Source organism: Typopeltis vanoorti, chromosome 5 (assembly GCF_054136105.1).
Source record: "Typopeltis vanoorti isolate ZY-2024b chromosome 5, IOZ_Tvanoo_1.0, whole genome shotgun sequence".
Classification (NCBI taxonomy): domain Eukaryota; kingdom Metazoa; phylum Arthropoda; class Arachnida; order Uropygi; family Thelyphonidae; genus Typopeltis; species Typopeltis vanoorti.
In genome coordinates, this window is record NC_143553.1 from 83,127,541 (window position 1) to 83,150,430 (window position 22,890).

Here is a 22,890-nt window from a genome sequence, read left to right on the forward strand (position 1 = left end):
AAGTTCATTAACCTAAATACAAATATTAAATAGTGTCCTTGGCTTACACTTGTCTCAACAATTACAGCCACTTTCTGAAACAGTTCTGGAAGTCATCTTTCTTTACTTCTTTTTGGCAAGTTGCCATACCAGGAGATAAATCTTGGGTGTTAGATTATAATCCTGAGAACAGGATTCAGAGTTCATAATGGAAAACACCCAACTCACCTTGACTGAAGCAGATGTACCAATTGAAATCCAATGGCAGAGATCTGTGTGGGTGTAATTATTATGATTATTAACAGAGACCTCCAGGCAGTCAAGGACTCATCAAGGGAGGCCACATACTACATGCACCAGCTATCATACTTATTCTTGAATTCATTCACACTGCTTTCACTCACAACATCCAATGGCAATTCATTCCAATCATGCACCACCCTCAGAGAAAAATCTAGCCCTCATCCCCCTTCTTATTCTCATTCATTCTCAGCTTCTAAGGATGCCCTCTTGTCCTTATCCCACCCTCCATAAATTGAAAAAAATTCCATCAATTGAAATCCTGTACGACCCTTTCAGAAGTTTGTAATTCTCAATCATATCACTCCTTTTTCTCCTGTTTGATAGTGTCTGCAGTCTATAAATTCTCAATCTGTCTTCATAATCGTATTCCATAATCCTGATATCATTTTTAACTCTCTCCAATATATCAGAATCACAATGGAAACCAGGAGACCAGACCTGTGCACAATAATCCAAGTGACGTCTTATCAAGGCCTGGTAACGACATCCTCATCTTTACATGTCAATGTTCGTTTCAGCATTGCAATTATCTTTTAAGTTGTATTTGCAATCTTGGCTACATGGTCCCTGAACTTCAACTTGCTATCTACTAACACTCCAAGATCGCTAGCCTCATCAGTTTCTTCAAGCATAATCCCATCAATATAATATGATATTGAATATCTAATCACGCCAAAGTGCATGACTTTACATTTACTGACACTGAATGATATCCATTTTCCCATGTCCACAATTCCAGCCTATTCAAATCATTCTGCAAGTACTGCATATCAGCAGAATTACTGATTACCCCCTACCTATCTTTGCATCATCAGCAAATAGCTCTATGTTGCTTGTCAAATCCGTGAATAATTGTGGACCAAGCACTGATCTTTATGGTACACCACTGGTTATTTTTTTATTTTTTTTATTAATCTTTGTACTGGTTATGGGCAGTACTACCCTTACATCACGTCCAGACTTGATATAGGCCTAAGCCTTTACAAGTGTTTTACCCTATGCCTGTTCTAGTTATCATTATAGTCATTCTCTGGTGGCAATGCCATGCCACCAGTGTGCCCTGTAGGGCCCAAGCTGTTTTAAGCCCTTATTCTTATCTGCATTCCATACGCCATGTAAAGAGATGATGGTGCTGGTAAACCTCAGAGTTGCCCCATGCTCCTCCCGTATCTTACTAACTAGATCTTGGTTATTTTTATAGCTATGGGCTAGTGGGCGCCCTGTTCCCACCACCTCGGCATCAACTATCCAAATGTCACCATCTCTTTTAATCACTAAGTCTGGCTTACACAAACCCGTGGAGGGCCTATAATGTGGTTCCACCACAGTCTCCCAACCTTTGTTCTTAAAGCGGACCACGGCATCATGCCTTCTCACGCAGACCCCATGGATGCGGAAGTAACACAGCTATGTCTTGTTTTCTTATTTCATTTTTGTATAATGCTATTTGATTTAGTGATCACCACTCTTTCCTCTATCTTATTATATATGTTGGCCTCTGTTTCTATCTTTAACCCTTATACATCTCAAAATCGTCTGCCTAACACTGAATATATGATCTTACTGTTTATCTGACAATTTCTAAATTTTGGGTCTCCAGAAAATACCCATTCCCTGATCTCTACAAGTTATCCACATTCGCTCAGACAAATTTATTTCCTGCACCAGCCTGGACTTTAAGGACAAAGTCAAACTCAGCCTAAGGATGGTTATAGAGTATCAGATGCTACTAATATAATTTGCTTGAAATCAGAAGCCATAGGTTTTCCTTTTGTCTATTTGCAGTCGTGCCCCCTTTCCTTTCTTACTTAGGATATCTCCGTGCACGTATATGATCACCAGGTTTGTATTTTTTATGAAGGGTCTAGGTCAGTCAACATGGTCAGAAAAGCAAGCATGGAAGGTAGCAAACAAATTTAATGAATTCATAATTAATTGCAATACAAAGACAAAATTGATATTTATGCTAGATTAAAACTCTTACGTTTCTCTCACTTTCTTATTCTTAGACAACCATGGATTTCTTAATCTCTACAATACTATTCCTTTAACTTATCAAATATTTAGTTTACAACTTAATAGGAGCCAGCTAGGTGTTTGGCACATTATTAATCTCCCTTGAGTAGGTCACAACAGAATCTCCAGTAAGTTAATAGTTCTTAGAATTCAGTCTAATGGTATAGAGTCATTCACACATATAATAATTCTTCATGCTTATCCTTATCAAAATTTCGAGTTACACTTTCTTCCATTTCTGTTAGTCAAGTTCTCTAAAGGGCTAGAATATGTAAAAGTACTTATCTACACTATTTTAGGTTCTTTTGGGATTTTCTCTGTCCTTCCTTCTTATGAAGCTCTGGCTGCCTTGGTTCTGTTGCCATGTGAGAATCACGTGCTTTCCCTGGATCGGGTGCTCGGTTTCTTTACTAAGGATTTACGTCGATGCTATTCCTTACCGACGGCCTGAGTTCAAGATTTGCCATGTTCTGTGGCGGTGCCATACTGGGATTTCTCGGAGATCAGCTCTTAAGGACATGAACTGAATCACGATGACCACTCGAAGCACACAGTGAGAATACAGGAACAAACAAAATGGGGGGGGGGGGTTTCAATTCTGTGTTGCAGGTTTTATATGCTCCCCAAGAGCGCCACCTTTCCGAGTTTGCTCTCTCCTTTCGCCCTTCCGATTCGTCCCCGACTGGGTGACTTCACCGTTCTTCATACAGGGCTTTCCAATTCCGGGAATGCATGCGTCTTGATGTTTTCTTAGAGGTAGCACCCACGGATGCTTACGCTGCTATTGTAGTATTGGGCGACCTTTGCCCTTTCTTACCAAAATTATTGGCATTCTTTCACGTGTAGAAATTCACTGATAATTACACTCGTGTGAGCCCTTTTTGTTGACTTAGTTACATTAAAGTATAAACACACTAACTGCAATACAAACAGTTCTTATTGTAATTTCTTTTAAGACATAGTTAAATTGTGCCAAATGATAAGTACGCTCATTTAATGGATATTTTCTGTTAAGACTCTGGAAAGGTGAGTGACCTCATTTAGAGTGAGGTTGCCTGTTTCAGATCTAACAACTGGGCTATATGAGACAATGTCTCACTGTAGTGGCAGCCAGCCCTACAGTTGGAATCGTCAATACCCCATCGAGCTGTGCAGGCAGGGCATTGATCCTCGTCCTGATAAGGTCAATATACTCAAACCCAGGAAGGAGTCTGGTGCCATCCCTTACCCAATCATGCTGGGGAGGCACAAGATATGACTCTTTTAAAGGAGTACCGTCTACAGAACAGTGCAACAAAAATGCCCACCTCTTGTGTTCAGCGGGTGCTGACTCGATTAAAATACCTTGATAATGGGATCAGCCTTTAACCTGCCTAGAGTCTTCTTGTATTAATGGGCTATAGAAAGCCTCTCTGCAGATGGGGGGAAGAAGATAGTTCTAACTGCGTGACTCTTGACAGCCGCAGGCATGAGATCAGCTATCTAAGTGATGGAACTCCAAGCCCACCATCCTTCATCCTCGCATGGAAATATGCAGTAGGAGTGTCAGGCGGCAGTTGGAGCCATTATCTCACGGCTGAATGGATAGCTCTGTCCATTCGGGACAGTACCGAGATATATGTCCTACCAAGCACCAACTTGTGGTAAAAGCGAGGTAGTGGGAAAGGAGAAACAGTCTTTGTTGGAGTTTGAGAGGAGCTTTCCTCAAAGAAGCGATCCCAGCTTTTAGGATAGAAGGGACAGAAGACCTTCCCTTTGGGGTGAACATGATACCGAGGTATCTCCACTCTACCAGGATGGTCAAAGCATGCAACGGCCTCCCGTGCAGGGAAAACTCTATAGTCTTGACCTTAAGCTTCTTGTCACGACCAGAGGGAACAAGAGCTAAAGAGCAGGACTTATCTACATCAATAGAAAGGCCTAAATAGAGAAGAAGTCAACTGCCTGGTCAAGGAGTTCCTGCAAGCCTATCTTAGTAGAGGCTACGAGAATAAGATCGTCCACAAAGGCCATAGCATTAAAGGAAAAAGTGCCTAGAGAGTATCCTATATGGCTAGGAAGAGAATGAAGAAACTCATCTATGATGCAGTTAAAGAAAAGGGGAGATAGAAGATCACCCTGGCAAACACCTCGCACTGCAGGAATAGAAGTTGCACGGGACCCTGTAGTGATAGTGATGGAGCTACCCAAGTATAGCTCCATAACATAGGAAAGAAAAGGTTCTGGACATCGCGCAATAGGCAGCGCTCGAAGGAGAGCAGGAAGGGAGAAGCTATCAAAGGCCTTTTGGAGGTCCAGCAACACCATACATAGAGGCTTAAGGTGGCATTGGGAATCAGAGAGAAGAGAAGAAAGAAGATATATTCTCGGCACAGCTGTCCAAAGGGACACAAGCTCTCTGTCTATAATCATGCTGTATATGTTGCTGAAGTCGTTTAACTAATATTTTATGATAGAGTCTAAGTAACACAGGGGAGATGGTAATAGATCTAAAGTCTGATGCACAGTTTGAAGTTTCTTTCTTTGGAATGAAGATAGTTCTTGAAGTATAGTGGTATTACTTTACTGGAAAGGAGAATCTTCAACGGCACCTTCCAAAGCCTAGATGCAGGAAAGCCATCAGGTCCGGAGGCAGAGAAGCTTTAATCTCCTAGACGGAGACAGGCTGGTATATTTGAAGGGCAGGAATGAACCTCAATATCATGGGTTGGTCATCATAACCAGAGAAGTGTGGAGGTGGAGCAGAAAAGACTGTACTCCAGCATTTGACAAAATCATCATGTAAGTCTGCTAGAGGTGGAGGGGGGAAGCACCTTCAAAGATGGTTTTGGCACATTGTCCTCTATTCTTTTTATAGAGGGCCTGCATAGGCCCTCTTCCTCTGCTTCCTATTTGACAAAGTCATTGTAGAATGAGATGTAGGCTGATGTTGACGAGGCATAAAGTGTTCAGAGAATTCAGCGTCGAGGTAGTCATTCAACTGATCTGTGATATCCATTCCCAGAAGGTGAGTCTGGATGCGATATTTAAGAATTTGATGGTTATATTCTGGAAGAGGAGGATCATCTAGAGATGATGTTAGTCTGAAAATCAAAGCCTCTTCTTCAACAGCAGGATGGTAGCTGGAAGATGGAGAGACAGGGACAGAAGATATTACCTGTACCTGTGGCGGATGGGCTGCCAATTCTTGAAGTAAGGCTTTGTAACTGGCTTTCCGTTTATGACACTTGATGGCATCCAAGGATCTTAATGGGAACACTTTAAATAAAGCCTCATTGATTTTCTTTATCCCTCGAGCCGTCAACTCAATCTCACGAATGGCGAGGATCTTTTCTTCTTCAGCAGTCCAACGTGCTCTGTTCTTATTGCAGCATTGGCTTCAGCTGGATGTTTCGAGGTGCGATGCACGCCAAGGCCAACTGCGGTAGAGAATGCACGATCGCAGACCTGACTTATGAAGTGTCTGAGATTAGGAACTCCATTACCGCCAGAACAAGCATGATAAGAACTTGAATAAATGGCTTGATGACAGTCTTTGCAAAGATTTCTTTTAACTTTCTTCCTGAGGACGCCGCTGGGACGGGTGGCAGGATCACCTCCAAACAAGAAACAGACATCTGGATTCACACTCGACGAGTTTCCTGGCTCCGGCCTATAAGAGTCGGAGCCTTCATCTGATGAGTTATTGCAAGCGAGGAAACTTAACCCTACCAGGGCTGCTAATCCTGGAAGGGAGGAATAGCGTAGCAGGCCAGTTAGTCACCCGAAGGTGTCCAGGAATCGCCCCTAGGAGGCCGCCTGCTGCCGCACTTGTGCAGTGTCTCAGGGGATGTGCAAGCCAAGACAACAACGCTCCCAAATCATTCCCAAATCTTATATCTTGCAGACTCACATCTCCCATATACCACTTTTTGATATCTGTCAGTCAGCCATCCTCTTATACACACTAATATTCTCTAATTTATGCAACAGTCTACCATGCTGTATTCTGTCAAAAGCCTTAGCAAAATTCACATTTATGGAATGATGTGCATCGAAAAAAGACCGCAGAAGTAGGCAAATGGTTTCATGTTTCAACTTTGGAAAAAAGAAGTCACAGGGTGCTAAATTGGGAGAATATGGTGAATGTAGGCATGCCGTAATTTTTTTTTAGCCAAAAAGAGATGTGTGGTACAGACATTATCGTGATGCAACATGAAACCATTTGCCTACTTCTGCACTCTTTTTCGATGCACATCATTCCATAAATATTTCAGCACTCCTTTATAATATGAGGGTGGTCGGAAAAGTTCTCTGCCTCGACCATAGATGGCAACACTATCGGCAAGATTTTTTTTTTTTCTAACTTGGAACATCTGTCATAAGCATCCATGTGAAATTGCAAGTCATTCTATCAAGTAGTTTGTTTTATACACCAGTCTGAAGCAAAAGTATTGTCTGTATCTGTTGAATGGATAAAACTGAGTATCGTGTGGTTATAAAATTCTTTTTAAAAGAAGGTTTAACGCCAAAAGAAATTGATTTGAAGTTCATAAAAGTTTATGGGCACTCTTCTCCTTCGTTTGACAATTAAGAAATGGGCTGCCGAGTTTAAATGTTGCCATACTAGCCTTGAAGATGATCCACGCGAAGGAAGTCCAAAAAGTGTAACAACATCAGAAATCATTGATCAAGTGCACGATATGGTATTGTATGACCAGCTAGTCAAAGTATGTGTGAAATTGCTGAGACTACAGGCATTTCAAAAGAACATGTAGGATATATTTTGCATGAAGAATTGCAAATGAAAAAGCTTTGCACAAGATGGGTGCTGTGCTTGCTCACAGCAGATCAAAAATGCGCTCGCATGAAAATCTCTGAACAGTGCTTGGAGCGTTTTAACAAGAATAAAACTGATTTTGTGTGTTGATTTATTACTATGATGAGACTTGGATTCACCATTACACGCTAGAATATACAGCAGTCAAAACAGTGGACAGAAGCTGGTTGTTCAGTGCCAAAGAAGACAAAGTTGGTTCCAGTCAGGAAAGGTCATGGCATCAGTGTTTTGAGATGCTAAAGGCATTGTGTTTATTAATTATCTTGAAAAGGGTAAAACGATAACTGGGGAATATTATTCAGATCTTTTAACCAGACTAGACAAAAAAATTCATGAGAAAGGACCCGGTTTGCAGAAGAAAAAAAATTATCTTTCATCAGAACAATGCACCTACCCACAAAGGTGTTTTGGCAATGGGAAAATTAAGGAATCTGCACTATGAACTGTTGGAACATTCACCCTGTTCTCCAGATTTGGTTTCCTCTGACTTCTATCTCTTCCCAAAACTAAAACTCTTCCTCGCTGGTCAGCGTTTTTCTTCGAATCAAGAGGTGATTGCAGTGGTAGAGGGGTATTTTGCAGATCTTACTGAGAACCACTACAGGGACGGGATAATGGTGCTGGAGCATTGCAGGAATAAATGTATTAGTCTTAAGGGAGATTATGTTGAAAAATAAAAATAATTTTGACTAAAAATAATAACACTGTTCAGAGATTTTCATGCGAGCGCATTTTTGATCTGCTGTGAGCAAGCACAGCACCCATCTTGTGCAAAGCTTTTTCATTTGCAATTCTTCATGCAAAATATATCCTACATGTTCTTTTGAAATGCCTGTAGTCTCAGCAATTTCACACATACTTTGACTAGCTGGTCATACAATACCATATCGTGCACTTGATCAATGATTTCTGATGTTGTTACACTTTTTGGACTTCCTTCGCGTGGATCATCTTCAAGGCTAGTATGGCAACATTTAAACTCGGCAGCCCATTTCTTAATTGTCAAACGAAGGAGAAGAGTGCCCATAAACTTTTATGAACTTCGAATCAATTTCTTTTGGCGTTAAACCTTCTTTTAAAAAGAATTTTATAACCACACGATACTCAGTTTTATCCATTCAACAGATAATTTATCCATTCAACAGATAAATTAAATTATAAATTAGTTTTTTCATTGTTAGGCTGAGAACTTTTCAGAACACCCTCGTATTTAGTTGACTGTAGTGCTCTAGAGATGAATTACAGCTGCAGGTACACATACACTGCATTTATAACTAAGCAAGTGAACTGATCAACTTGAAATTCATCATGTTACTGACAGCAGATGTGACATCGAGGGATTCCTCTGAGCTTCACTCTCCCTCTAATAAACTGAATACTATCGCTACATTCACACTATTTTTTTTTTTTTTTAATCATACCTGGTATGCTTAATCAGGGAGGTGAAGATGAAAGGATGACTGTGTGCTCATCTAGTTGAGACTTAACCGTGAGGGTTTAGTGTTTAGTATTTTCAGGGAAGATAGGATGGAGGAGGAGTTTTGCTGATGATAGCAGATGAATTGCAACCAAAAAGAATAGGAAAAGGCAGGGGGGTGGCTGTTCATTTGAAGCAATCTGGTGTGAGATTAAGACTAGTAAGACAAAATATACAGTTGGTTGTTGCTATATGCCAGAGAGTTATTCCACAGACGATCTGGAAGACATGCATTGCCAAATTAGTACGAATAATTCGGGGACTTCGACTATGGAGATAGACTGGAAGGAAGGAAGATCACATGGCAGAAAGGAAACAGAATTTATACACCTGCTGAGAGATAATTACTTAAGGCAGCATGTGGTGGAGGTGACTAGGGAAGGAAGAGTATTGGACCTGGTCATAGGATCAGAAGAGCTATCCATAACCAAGTTGACAACATTGCTTCCAATCGGTGAAAGTGACCATGCGGTCTTGACTTGGGAAATTGTAAAACATGAGGAATATTCTATCAAGAAGGGATATTTGTGGAACTAAAAGGCAGGTGATTATGACATGCTTAGGAAGCGGCCTAAATCTGTACCATGACATAAAACAGTGCAGGGTAAGAATGTTAGTAATGCATGGAATATAGTTAAGGATCATCTAGCAGTATTAAATTGTATACCTAGGGTAAGGAGAGTTAATCAGGTAGGAGTTAGATGGATGAGTAATATCATTAAGCACCAGCTGCAGAAGAAGAAAATGCTGTGGAAAGTATATAAAGAGAAAGGTGACCACAGCATGGCAAGGAAGGCAAAATCAGATCATGAGAAGAATTTAGCTAAGCAGGCCAAAGAAAATCCCAGAGTTCTTTTGTTATGTGGCAAGTAAGAGGAGGAATGACTATGGAAGATTGACCTTAATGAGTGATGATGGTCACGAGGAGACAGAAGCAGATAAAATAGTTGAGTTACTGAGGACCACTTTGCAAGCATATATCTTCCTAGTGAGGTTACTGCTTTAACCTATGTAACACACTAATGTGGAAACAGAGGTGGATGAACTGGAGGTTCTTAGGGTATTGCAGAATCTCAATGTAAATACAGTTGTGGGATTAGGTGGGATATCAGCTAGTGTTTTGCAAGAATGTGCAAGAGAACTGGCAATGCCTTTGACTAAGCTGTTTAATTTAAGTCTCAGCTCTGGTAGAGTTCCGAGTGAGTGGAAAGAGGGCAAAATTATTCCTTTGCATAAGGGAGGTTCTAAGACTACAGTAGCAAATATAGACAATCTGTATCTCAGGAGAGGTGGTAAAAGTACTAGAAAAATTGGTGAAAAAGAGAATTCAAAAATGGGTAGATAAAAATATGATAATGTATGACGGTCAACATGACCTTGTGAAGGGTCGGTCATGCCTTAGTAATTTATTAACTTTTTATAATAGAGTAACAGCTGAGTTGGATAAAGGATATGGCTACACGATGATTTTGCAAAGGCATTTGACAGAATACCTCATGGAACACTGTTACACAAATTAGAACAAATAGAGATGGATATGACACTGGTTAAGTGGATAAGAGGGTGGCTGCTGGGCAGATATCAAAAAGTAGTATATGGAGGGGCAGAATCGAGGCAAGAACAGGTGATTAATGGTGTGCCACAAGGTTCAGTGCTGAGACCATTGCTTTTTAATTTGTACATAAATGATATAGAAAATATTCAGTTGTTTGCTGATGATGTGAAATTAGGTAGAGTAATAGTTAATAAAGGTAAATATGGAGAGCTTGCAGGACAATTTAAATAGGCTGCCAGTATGGGGCAAAAGTTAATGGGTGTCAGTTTAATGTCAAGAAATGTAAAGTTATGCACTTTGGGATAAATAGATTACAAGCCGTTTAGCAACCTTGATGGCACTGTACTCCAGGAAATAGATGAAGCTAGAGATTTAGGGGTGGTGGTAGACAGTTTAGTAGAGTTAAAATTTAGAGGACATATTATTAAGATTGCTAAGGTAGCACATAAAATTACTTGGCTAGTGAAGAACACATTGACTAGTAGAGATAAGGAAGTTGTAATTCCTCTTTATAAGTCCTTGATACACCCACATCTGGATTACTGTGCTAAAGTCTGGTCCCCTGAGTTTCTTTGGGAATGTGTAAGTGGTGGAGAGGATTCAGAGGCAAGTGACCAAGATGGTGAATGGCCTGTGGAACGTACCCTATGAGAATAGATTGAAGATGTGTGAATTGCAGAAGTTGGTTGATAAGAGAAAAAAGAGGGAATATGATAGAAACATTTAAGTTGCTTAAAGAGTTTTATAGGAAAGGTGCAGGGGAAATGTTTCAGCACTTAGCTAGAGGGACCAGAACAAGGGGTTATCCCTGGAAGTTGAACAAAGGTGTGGCAGTAGGGGTGTGAGGACTAGATTTCTTACTTTGAGAGTTGTGAATGAGAGGAATAGGTTGCCACAGTCAGTTGTGAGTGCTTTTTCTGTTAACGGGTTCAAGGAGAGGTATAATAGATTGTGTGGATAGATTGGGTCTCCCGTCATGAGTCTTCGGACTCCTTAGAGGTGCCCACATAATCGTAAGGAGGGACTTTAACTGTAAAGTGGGCATGATACAAAAGGAAGAAAATCCTTTAGGTGTGCAAACTATGGGCCAAAAACATGAGAGAGGACAAAGTCTTGTTGAATTTGCAGAAAGCAAAGGATTTTATATACAACATACATTCTTTAAAAAGCAAACTAAATGGACCTGTACATCACCAAATGGAGATGTTTTTAATGACAGTGATTATATTATGGTAAACAACATGGAAACACTAGAAGATGTATCTGTTATCAACCAGTTTAATTACAATAGTGATCATAGGCTAGTGAGAGCAAGGATAAAAATAAATACCAAGAGAGAGAGAGAGTGAAATTGTTAATGAAAAAGCCTACACTAGAAGGTGAACATATAATAAACCATAGTGAAAAATTGAATGGAAAATGTATGAATGAATCAGACTTATCTGACAGAATGGAAGAAATAGCTTCAACAATAACAGAAGATGCTGGTTCAGGATATAAGAATGTACAGAAGATTTGAAATTGACCATTATGTAGTACTACAGAATAAAAATGAATATCACAGTGAAAAGAACAGTATGTGAGAAAGAGTTTTAAGTACAGACTCTACTACACAAACATTGAAGAAAAAATGAAACAAATCGAAAACAAAAACCAAATCTTGGAGTTTCAGTGGTAATCTCTGAAGAAGACATTGAATGATTCGGCTAAGAACATATGTGGTAAAGTTGTCAGCAAGGTGGCAAAATGTTCTGGGGGGGCTATTTAAGAACCTTAGAAATGGAGGAAACAGTACTGTAAAAGGAATCAAAGATGATAAATTAATATGAAAACTGAAGATAAGGATATCCCAGATGACTGGAGTAATTACTTTGAAAGACTGTTAAATGAACCAAACAGTGACAGAACTGTAAACTATTTTCAAGAGAAATAAAAGAGTACATATCAATACTTCAGGTAGAAAAAAACTGTCAAAAACTTGAAATGTGGAAAGGCAGCTGGAGTAGATGATATTCAACCAGAAATGCTGTATGGAGGTTTTACAGTGGCTACACTGCAATATAAACACAACATAGATAATATAAAAAAAAATTTTTTTTTTTTAAAAAGGGAATAAAGCTGAATGTGAGAATTACATTTCTCTATTAAGTGTTCAAGGTAAGATTTATGCAAGCATACTGGAAAAGAGGTTGAGAAAGATTGTGGAAGAGAAACTTGTAGAAGAACAAGCTGGGTTTAGGCCAAATAGAGGTTATGAAGGTCAGATTTTTATTTTAAGACAAACAGTTTGAGGAATCGTTGGAATATGACAATGATCTGTACTTAAGTTTTGTAGATCTGGAAAAGGCATATGACAAGGTGCCCAAAGAAAAGCTTTTCAAAGCAATGCATTAAATGGAGTGAATAGACATGATACAGAGCAATACATAGTCTATATTTATTGTCAGTTAGCAGTTAGAATTGAAGAGAAATACAGGAAGATGGTTTAATTTAAAATCTGGGGTAAGACAAGGATGCACATTATCTTCACTCTTATTCATCATCTATATGGATCACATTACAAAGAAAATGGCATTAGGCCTGATTTACAATTGGAGATGTCAAACTTAGCTCTCTGCTTTATGCAGATGATGTACTTCTAAACACATCTAGTACAAGTCTCTAGGATTCTCTAACTAAATTGAATAATAGCTGTAACAAATTTGGCATGAAAAGACCAAAACTATGAAAATAAGCAAGAACACAGAAAACTTCAGCTGCATTCTGAATGGGGGTCCCATAGAACAAGTAAAATATTACAGTGATTTAGGCAGTTTTTAGAGAAGATGGCAGGTTAAATCTGGGAATAGACAACAAAATAAGCAAAGCTGATATGGTCAGCAGCAGCTGAATAAATTTGTCTGGAATAAGAGAGAAATTAGCCAAAACACCAAACTAGCAGTATACAAGACCGTGTTCAAACCAGTTTTAAGTTATGGATCTGAGAGTTGGGTTACAAATAAAGCACTAGATCAGACTTAAGACCATAGGTATGAGGGTTCTGAGGAAAATTAGTGGAGTGAACTGATGGCATCAATGGTAGAATCATATTAAAATGAAGATATTAGAAAGGAACTTGACATTATTAGCATTTAAGAATGTGTCAGCAGAGCTAATCTAGGTGATATGGGCATTTAAATAGAATGGGTAAGGAAAGGTTAGCAAAACAGGTGTTTGATGTCAAGGTGGCATGAAACACTTGTTGCCATCTTTCTTTGATGCCATCAGGTGGCATCAGAGACCCACAAAGTCTAGGTGGATTGATTCAGTCAGAAGTGCCTTAGAAGCACAAATTGTTAGATATGACAATATTGGAGTGCTCATAAGTAATACTGATTTGGAATCTGCTATTAATAATAATGTAAACTTAAACATATCAGAAAATTGATGATGAAAGTTTGAGAAAAACTTACTTTACTGACACTTGATCTAATAAAAAAAAAAGAGTAAGAATTAAGGAAAAGAAGACACAGAAGTAACAAAGATAATACAAAATTTGTGGAAATGCAAGAACAAGTTAGAAAAGAAATAAAAATGCCATCAGAAAAATATAATTTAAAAATAATTCAAAAAAATTAATGGAAGGAAAAAAAAATCTATTCCAAAATTGAAAAATAAGGGATAGTATAATACAATAGAGAAGAAATAATGAAAATATGTAGTGAATTTTATACGGACCTATATACAGGCAATGAAACAGATACAAATCCTCTACTATATTTAGATAAAGCTGAGAAAGAATCACTCATAGTGATGGAAGAATTATGGACAGTCCTCATATTATTCTTTCCCAATTTAAGTCCTGGAGAAGATAATATATTAGCATAAAATCAAGAGGTTCATAAGGTCATATTGGATATGTTCAATGATATTTTAAGTACAGAAAAAATTTCATTCCAGTGCCATGAATTCCTGATTATGTTATTATATAAAAAGGGCAGCAGAAATTATATCAATGGCTATACACCAATCAGTTTGTTATTACAAATGTACAAACTGTTTATATCCATCATACAGTATGCCACAAAAACAGCACTGATTAATTACAACAATATATGTTATGGAGTAAATGGGTGTCGAAGTTTAGTGTTTTTTTTTTTGTTTTTTTTTAACGCCATACCTTACTAAATAGGAACACAAGGTTTTCAGATGATGCACAGCCATACGAACAAGCAGGATTCAGAGCAAGGTTCTTTACGATAGATCATATTCAGACTATTAATCAAGTATTAGAAAAATCGGAATTCTATGGAAATAATGAAAATATGAATAAGGAACAATCAGAAAGTTGAGGCAGTCAAGGAAAAGAAGAAAGCATATCAAAAGTTCCTAGCAAAAGTTCCATATCAAGTAAGTCAGCTTGTGTTCTTAGATAATACAGAGAAAAATGTAAGAAAGTGAAGTACTGTATAAAACTAGCTAAACAGTCATGGGAAGACTTTAGCAAGAACATAGAAAATAGTTATCAGGAAAGTGGCAAAATATTCTGGAGGCTATTCAAAACACTTAGAAATGGTGGAAAGAGTACTGTAAAAGGAATCAGAGATGATAAGTGACATGAAAACTGAAGATAAAGATATTCTACATGTCTAGAGTAATTACTTTGAAAGACTGCTAAATGAAACAAGCAGTGTCAGCATAATGGTAGAAAACTCCCAACAAGAATGAAGTCAGGAATACATATCCATACTTAAGGTAGAAAAAGTCATCAAAAAACTTGAAATGAGGAAAGGCAGCTGGAGTAAATGAAATTCAACCAGAAATGCTCAAACGTGGAGGTATAGAAGTTTTACAGTGGCTGCATTGCATAATTCAGAAGGCCTGGTCAGAGGGTTGAAAGCATCCATCTATGAAAAGGGAAATAAAACTGAATGTGATAATTACAGAGGCATTTCCCTGCTGAGTGTTCCGGCATTTATGCAACTATACTTGGGAAATGGTTAAGAAAAATTGTGGAAGGGAAGCTTGATGAAGAACAAGCTGGATTCAGATCAAATACAGGTTGCCAGAATCAGATTTTCACTTTAAATAGTTGAGAAATCTTGGGAATATAACAAGGATTTGTATTTGAGTTTTGTTAATCTGGAAAAGGCATATGACAACGTACGAAGAGGAAAGCTCTTCAACACTCTACAGTTATATGGTATAAATGGGACAGTATGTTGAGAAATACATAGTCTTAATTTAAGCTGTAAGTCAGCTGTTAGAATTGAAGGAGGTAAATGAATTTATGGTTTGAGGTAAAATCATAGATACAACAAGGATGCACATGTTATTATCTATATGGATCACATTATGAAGGAAAGTGGTATTAAATCTGATATCAAAATTGGCAATGTTAATCTTAGCTGTTTACTTCATGAAGATGTTATACTTCTGAATAAATCCTGTACAAGTCTGCAAGATTAACAGAATAACTGTTGTAATAAATTTCGTAAGAAAATCAGCAATAAAAAGATAAAGATAATGAAAATATGCATAAACATTAAAAACATCAACTGAATGGTGAATCTATAGAACAAGTAAAACATTTCAGCTATTTAGGCACAATGTTTAGTGAAGATGGTAAATTAAATATGGAAATAAATAACAGAATTAGTAAAGCTGGTATGGTAGGAAGTCAGCCGAATAAATTTACATGGAATAAAAAAGAAATTAGTCAAAACACTAAATTAGCTGTATACAAGACTGTGTTCAGACCAATTTTAACTTATGGATCTGAGAGCTGGGTTAGAAATAAAACACTTGATAAAAAACTGGAGCCCACAGATATGCGAGTCCTGAGAAAGATTAGTGGAGTGAAAAGATGGCATCAATGGCAGTATCACATTAAAAATGAAGATATTAGAAAAGAACTTGCCATTGATAGCATTCAGAAATGTGTTAGTAGAGCTAATCTCAAGTGGCATGATCACCTAAACAGAATGGGGGAGGAAAGATTAGCAAAACAAGTGTTCTTTGCCAGGTTAGCAGGAAAGAGATCCAGAGGAAGACCACCAAGATGTAGGTGGATTGATACAGTAAAAAGTGCTTTAAAAGACAAGCAAATCATGAGAAGACTTTTCAACAAATATAGAAGATAAATGTCGCAAATGGCCTGGAAATTATTTAAAATGCTCAGAAAAAGAGTACATTAAAAGCAATTAAAAATTATAAAGGTGACAAAAATTGAAGATTAGGATATTCTAGAGTCTGAGTAATGCTTTGAAAAAATTGAGATAATCATTGAAAGAAAGGGGATGCAGTCAGGAGTACATTTTAGTTTAGAGATAATAAAAGCTAAAGATTAATTTAGAGAAAATTATTGATTAGAAGTTAGTGATGGTGTAACTTTTACATGTAGTACTATCATAATTATCCTGTGCATCCCCTGAGGGTAGGTACATATAAGGAATTTGATGATGATGATGATAGAAAAAGCAAATTAATATAATCTTCCTGCATATTTATGTTTAGATTTTGAAAAAGCCTTTGATTCTCTATATCATTCAATAATATAAATAATAAATAGCTTAACACAACAAGCTATCCCAACAAAGTATATCCAATTATTAAACTCAGCAGCCAGTATAAAGCTAGAGCATCAAGGAAAGGAATTTGGTATTGGGAGAGGATTAAGGCAAGTTAGATATGGGTGTATTCTCCACTCTTATTCAATATCTATATGGATCATACTATGAAAGAAAGCAGAATTAAACCTGATATTAGAATCAGAGAGAGAGATATCAAACTTAGCTCTTTGCTTTATGCAGATGATGTACTCCTAAATACATTCAGCGCAAGTCTTCAGGATTCTCTACATCACCCATCTAATATAGAAGTTTTCTGCTATATTAGAAGTGTTTAAGAAAATTTCATTGGAAAACTATGGGAATTAGCATCAGTGGAAAAAATCTTAATCACTTATGTTTTGCAGATGACATTGGTTTTTTAGGAAAAAAAAAATGAAGCAGCTCAGGAAATGCTAACGACCTAGAAAGCAGGAAAAAGGTTTATAGATTAATCTAACTAAAATCAACAGATAATTATGTTGAAATTGTAGAGGACTATATTTACCTTGGTCAATTAGTTCAAGGAAAAACAAGATACAGAAATAAGTAGAAGAATTACACAAAAAAGAATCTCCTGACAGGTAAACTAAGATTACCTGTCAGGAGATTTACCTAAAAAAGAAAACTCTTTAATATATGTATTATTGCAGTGTTTACCCATGGAAGTGAGACATGGATGACAACTAAAAAACAAGACGGCAGGTTTCATGTTGCCCAAAGAGTCTTGGAGAGAAGAATGCTCCACATAGCAAAAAGGGATAGAATAAGAGAGATAACTGGAGTAGATGTGGTGAAGTGTTGTAAAGTACTGTAGTAAGCGTTGTAATGCAAAGTACGTAAGTAGAGATGGACTGGCCATATTAGTAGACTGCCAGAAGAAAGGTGGACAAAATTAAGCACTGAGTGGATACCAAGAGTAGGAAAGAGAAGGAAAGGTCATCAAAGAACAAGATGGTAGGATAATCTACAAAGATTTGACATAAGATGGTAGACATTGGCTAAAAAACAGACAGAACTGGAAAGAGACTAAAGAAGATAGTCATTTCTAGTTGAATGTCATCTATCCTAGCTGCCTTTCTGTATTTTAGATTTCTTTAGCTTTTATTATCTCCAAACTAAAATGTACTCCTGACTGCATCCCTTTTCTTTCAATGATTATCTCAATTTTTTCAAAGCAATTACTCAGACTCCATAATATCCTAATCTTCGATTTTTATGTTATCTTTATAATTTTTAATTGCTTTTAATGTACTATTTTTCTAAGCATTTTAAGTAATTTTCAGGCCATTTGCCACATTTATCTTCTATATTTGCTGCAAAGTCTTCTCATGATTTGCTTAGCTATTGTTACATGTACTTTCTTTTTAACATTTTTCTTTATATTCTCTAAAAGCCTATGCTATCGTTGTCAGGACTTCTGTAACTCCTTGAGTCCACAATGAAATCATTTTCTACACAACTGCATCACATGGTTTGCTAGCTAAACCATCAAAAAGTTGTTGTTTTTTTCAGATTGCGCCAGTGGATTTCTAAAGTTTGGTTGTTTTTAAACTTTGTTTTTCTTCAATTATATTTGCATATTTAACTCTACAAGTTCACATCTAGTATTTAATTAAATAATCCCATATATACTCTTAGATCCTGAACAAGCAATTCGTTATTTTTTTTGTGTGTGTGTGTCTTCTCTCCTATGTGAATTTATGCACATCTTTATATTGGAATATGGTGTTAGTAATGAACAATCCATTTTATGAACCAGAATCCTTTTTTTTTTTTTGAACATTTCATTTGCAATTCCTTTCCTACTCTACTTTTTTGGTCTGCAATAAAACCAACTTCTCCTTTTTTTTCTTGTCAGTTACCCTCTTCAATGGTACAAATAAGTCACATTTTCTAATTTCTCATTTTGAAATTGCCTACTTGAAACTGTGCCATTCAAAAAGTTATAATTTAATGTTGAATAAATAAAAAATAAATAAAATAAAATGAACAGCCTATATTTCTACCCACTGCAGGAGGTTTGGGTGTACTACTTCCATGGTGACCAGTCCATAGTGGGAGAGTGAACAATCACAAACATCCATGCTTACATGGATGTTTGTGATTGTGGCTGCAAATTGTGATCATGGATTCGAACCTACAGCCAAGTGCCTGGAGAGCGGATATGCTCTTCCTTTCCTGATCTTCAATGTTTAAATCATCTTAGAAAAATTGTTTAGCATCTGTTTTAGATTCATCTCAATAACACAAACTAAGCTCACATGGTATTTCTGTAACTAGCTCTGCAGTTTATCTGCTGATGGCACTTATCTTCAATGGAGTGGAGATTCTTAAAAACTATGTGAAAATTTCCTTCCAGTTAGCTTTGACCTTAAGGGAATATCTCATGTAATATGTTTGTTTTTTGAAATAAAATTTAAGTTTGAAAAGTTGTTACTGCACATTAAAATATAAATATGACTCAAATTTCAATAAATAACTATTTCTCATAATGATGAGATAAAAATTTATGAAATGCCACATTACCTTTCATCAATCCAGAGTGAATGTGGATTATACCTTACACAGACATCTCTGACTGTTGTGCCTGGACACAAACTGCAATACAGCATAAAAACTGACCTGAAGGTTGGAAGATGGGGACCTATAAAAGTTTTTTTAATATTATTATTATTACACAGGCATCTCCACAGAGTCCAAAGGCTCATTGGAAGCCTGCCTAATCACAATGCCTATCATACCTTTAAATTCATCCATTTACCAACAGAGCACTCATAACCACTTCTGCCAACTCATTTCATGCATTTGCTACTCTCTCCATGAAAAAAAACAAACAAAAAAACATACAACCTCAATGATTGACTCCTCATTTTCTCCTGATCAGTCACAATAAAAAATTGTATCTACTTTTTAAAATCCTTTCAAGAATTTATTTCTATCTTACCCCCCCCCCTCTTTTCTGCATATCAGCTAAACATGTAACACACACATTTTCAGTCTATTCAGAGGAAACACTTCACAGACAAGTCACCATCTTAAGTCATTCACCCTAAATCTTCCTTCTCCAACTGAGTTTCCCTAAGAAACTCAATTGACCAAATCTGTGCAGAATAGTCCCAGATATGACCATATCTGGACTATTGACATCCTCCATGTATCAAATAATATTTTAATATCCAATCCCATATTCTCTAATTTATGCAATAGTCTTCCACCATGCTGTATTCTGTCAAAAGCCTTTGCAAAATCCAAAAGTATCATAGAGTATCCATTTCCCTTGTCTAACTCAATGGCAACATTATTATAAAATGTGAACAAGTCACTCAAACATGACCTTCCCTTAGTAAACCCATGCTGTTCATTGCATAGTATAGATTCTATTTCTGTATGCAAGCTCTTACCAACTTTTCCAAAATCTTCACCACCAAAGATATTGATAGGTCAATAGTTAGGCACATCAGTCTTTGTACTATGAATCTCTTATGCAATGGGATTATCATACATTCTTTCCACTCCCCATGGAATCTTCCTGGTTCTGTCTCAAATAACATAGCCTGGTCATAGGAACAACAAATTTGGCTGAATACTCAAAATTTTAGTATCCATACAGATTTCATCATCCCTCACTGTGAAATTGTTATTCAGCCTGTGTGACAGATCTCTTACACTTGAGTTTGCTCATTCAGTTAAGAGGTAGCAATGAGCTCAATGTTGCACATACCAGGTTGATAGCTTTTAACAAACTGGGCACTCATTAGTTGAGCAATCTCTTCTGCATTTATCAACTTGCATACTATCTGCATTCAGTAGTTATTCTTTCATACTCACACTTTCTTTTATTTGCAGCATACCAATAGAATTATTTTTGGTTGTCTTTAGTTTGCAGAGCCAGTTTCTTTTCATACTCACGTAAACTCAGCTTTCCATACAAGAGTTGTAACTCTTCTGGCTGTTTTTTTTATAATTTTCATAACCGACATCATCCTTATGCACATGGCATTTCTTCCACATCATCTTTTTCCAATAATCTCTTGCTTAATATGAATGCACATCAGTTTCACTCCTACCCCATTTATTCAAATTCTAGGGACATAACATATTCTGATATTGCATCATTTAAGTATTTTTTAAATGCTTCCCAAGTCTTCCCATGGGACAGAACCTAGCATATTCCTCAGTTGGTCATAATTCCTGCTTTGTAGTTCAAAAAAGGCATACAGCTTTTTTGAATGGAATATCCATAAACTTAGCCACTTCCAGTCAGTTCAACATGACAACTGTCTCCAACTGGAAGCAGAACAGTCACACCTAAGAGCTTCAGAAGATTCAAGGAAAAGCCTCTTGAATTCAGCAAAATCAGCAACAATATCAGCAAAATGGTTTATGGTCCATATCAGTGTTTTTTTTAATTCATGCATGAACAGAGTGGAAAAGTGAGTGAATATGTTATCATGACGTTTGCTCTAGCAAAGAGTCTAGTGTATTTCATTTTTAGAACAAATTCTGTTATCATAAAGCAGTTTGCTGGAAGACAATCCTTTGTCACTGTCCAAGCTAAATGCAAAAGTTGATACCTTTGAAAATTTGTCTTTAATTTTATTTGGCTACTGAGGTTGGTTAACTATAAAATTTTGCTGCATTCATTGCTATATACCAGTGGCGTTGTGTGCCCATTTCAGTTGGGTGTGATGCTGCTGCACTTTATGTGACCCACTACAAAATTTGCATCAATTTGACCATATGATTGCATTTTTATTTATGTATAAAAGTTTTAAGAGTACATAGCACATCAGCAGTCATCTTAATTGGTCCAATGCAATTAATTGTAGGATAACTTTGAATACTTTAATTTATCAATTAATTATAACCAAATCTGCATAGAGTGGGGAGACAATGTGTTTGTTTTAATATATTAGAAAATAATAATAAAGGAGAATACTCTATTTGGTTGGTATATTTGAATTACTCAAGGTGTAAATATGTGAACCATCATTTATAAGCCATGTGGGAATGGGAAATGTAAAGGAAAGAATAAGTGCGAGTATGAACCATCATTTATAAGCCATGTGAGAATGGGAAATGTAAAGGAAAGAATAAGTGTGAGTATAGAAATACTTTCATTAATGGCAAACGAATTATTAATAATTAACATTTTTGATATGCGTGTCCTATAAATGCTGGGAAGAGCGAATAGCATGCGATCCTATAAAGTCTAGACATGAACTTATGACGACATATTGATGACATAATTAAAATAAATAAATAAATAAAACTTACGAGGAGAGGGAAAGATATTTGTTTGCAAAGTATAAATAACCAACCAATAATAAACAGTCACTATATGCTTTTAGCAGTTCATTTAAAAAGTATAGGAGAGGCTAATCCAATGAACTAATAATATTGATCAGGTGATTTATTTAGGCGTGGCAGGAATACATGTGGTTTGATGGAGCAACAAATTATCTCGTAAAATTTGTTGTGCATGTTATGTGTATTTTCTATTATTATTCATTATTATTACGGGCGACTCCAAGGAGTCCTTAGACTCATCGATGGAGGTGTTAAACATCATGTCCATCACAACTATTTGACATTCACACAGTATCTATCATACTTTGCCTTTGAACTCATTCACTGTCATAGCACCCACGTCAGACTCTGGCAGCTTATTCCACTCATTCACTACTCTAAAAGTAAAAAATCCAGCTCTAACACCCTTACTAACCACACTCTTGCCCAGCTTCCATGGATGTTCCCTAGTCCTCCCACCACCAGTCGTGTTCTCAAAAATATCCTCTGAATTAATCCTATAGAAATCCATCAGCAATTTGAATGTCTCAATCATATCTCCCCTTTTCTGCCTATCAACCAATTTCTGCAACCCACAAATCTTCAACCTGTTTTTAGCCAAATAGTATACAACATCAATTATTTTTTTTAAAAAAAAGTCTATTAATCTTTACCTGTTCATTATGATGGATAACTTAAATTTTTCTTTGTTTGTCAATGAGAGTGTCAATTCTTTGTTTTCCAAAGATCTTAAGATTTAAAAATGACTGAACTTTAAAAATGTGATTGGGAACACTCATGTTTTGGCACTGCTGCTGTTAAATGATTAAGGTCGGAATATCCATGCTTATTCCAAATGCCT

The 22,890-nt window shown here is 36.8% G+C and overlaps 1 protein-coding gene across 1 annotated transcript in view; it reads right to left on the bottom strand.

The window, feature by feature from the left end:
- Positions 1–22,890, bottom strand: part of Nprl2 (Nitrogen permease regulator-like 2) — a 187,680-nt gene that overhangs the window by 11,743 nt on the left and 153,047 nt on the right. The window contains exon 8 of the mRNA XM_090393218.1: positions 19,266–19,383. Within this exon, the coding sequence (XP_090249344.1) occupies positions 19,266–19,383 (118 nt within the window). The remainder of the gene's footprint in view (positions 1–19,265; positions 19,384–22,890) is intronic.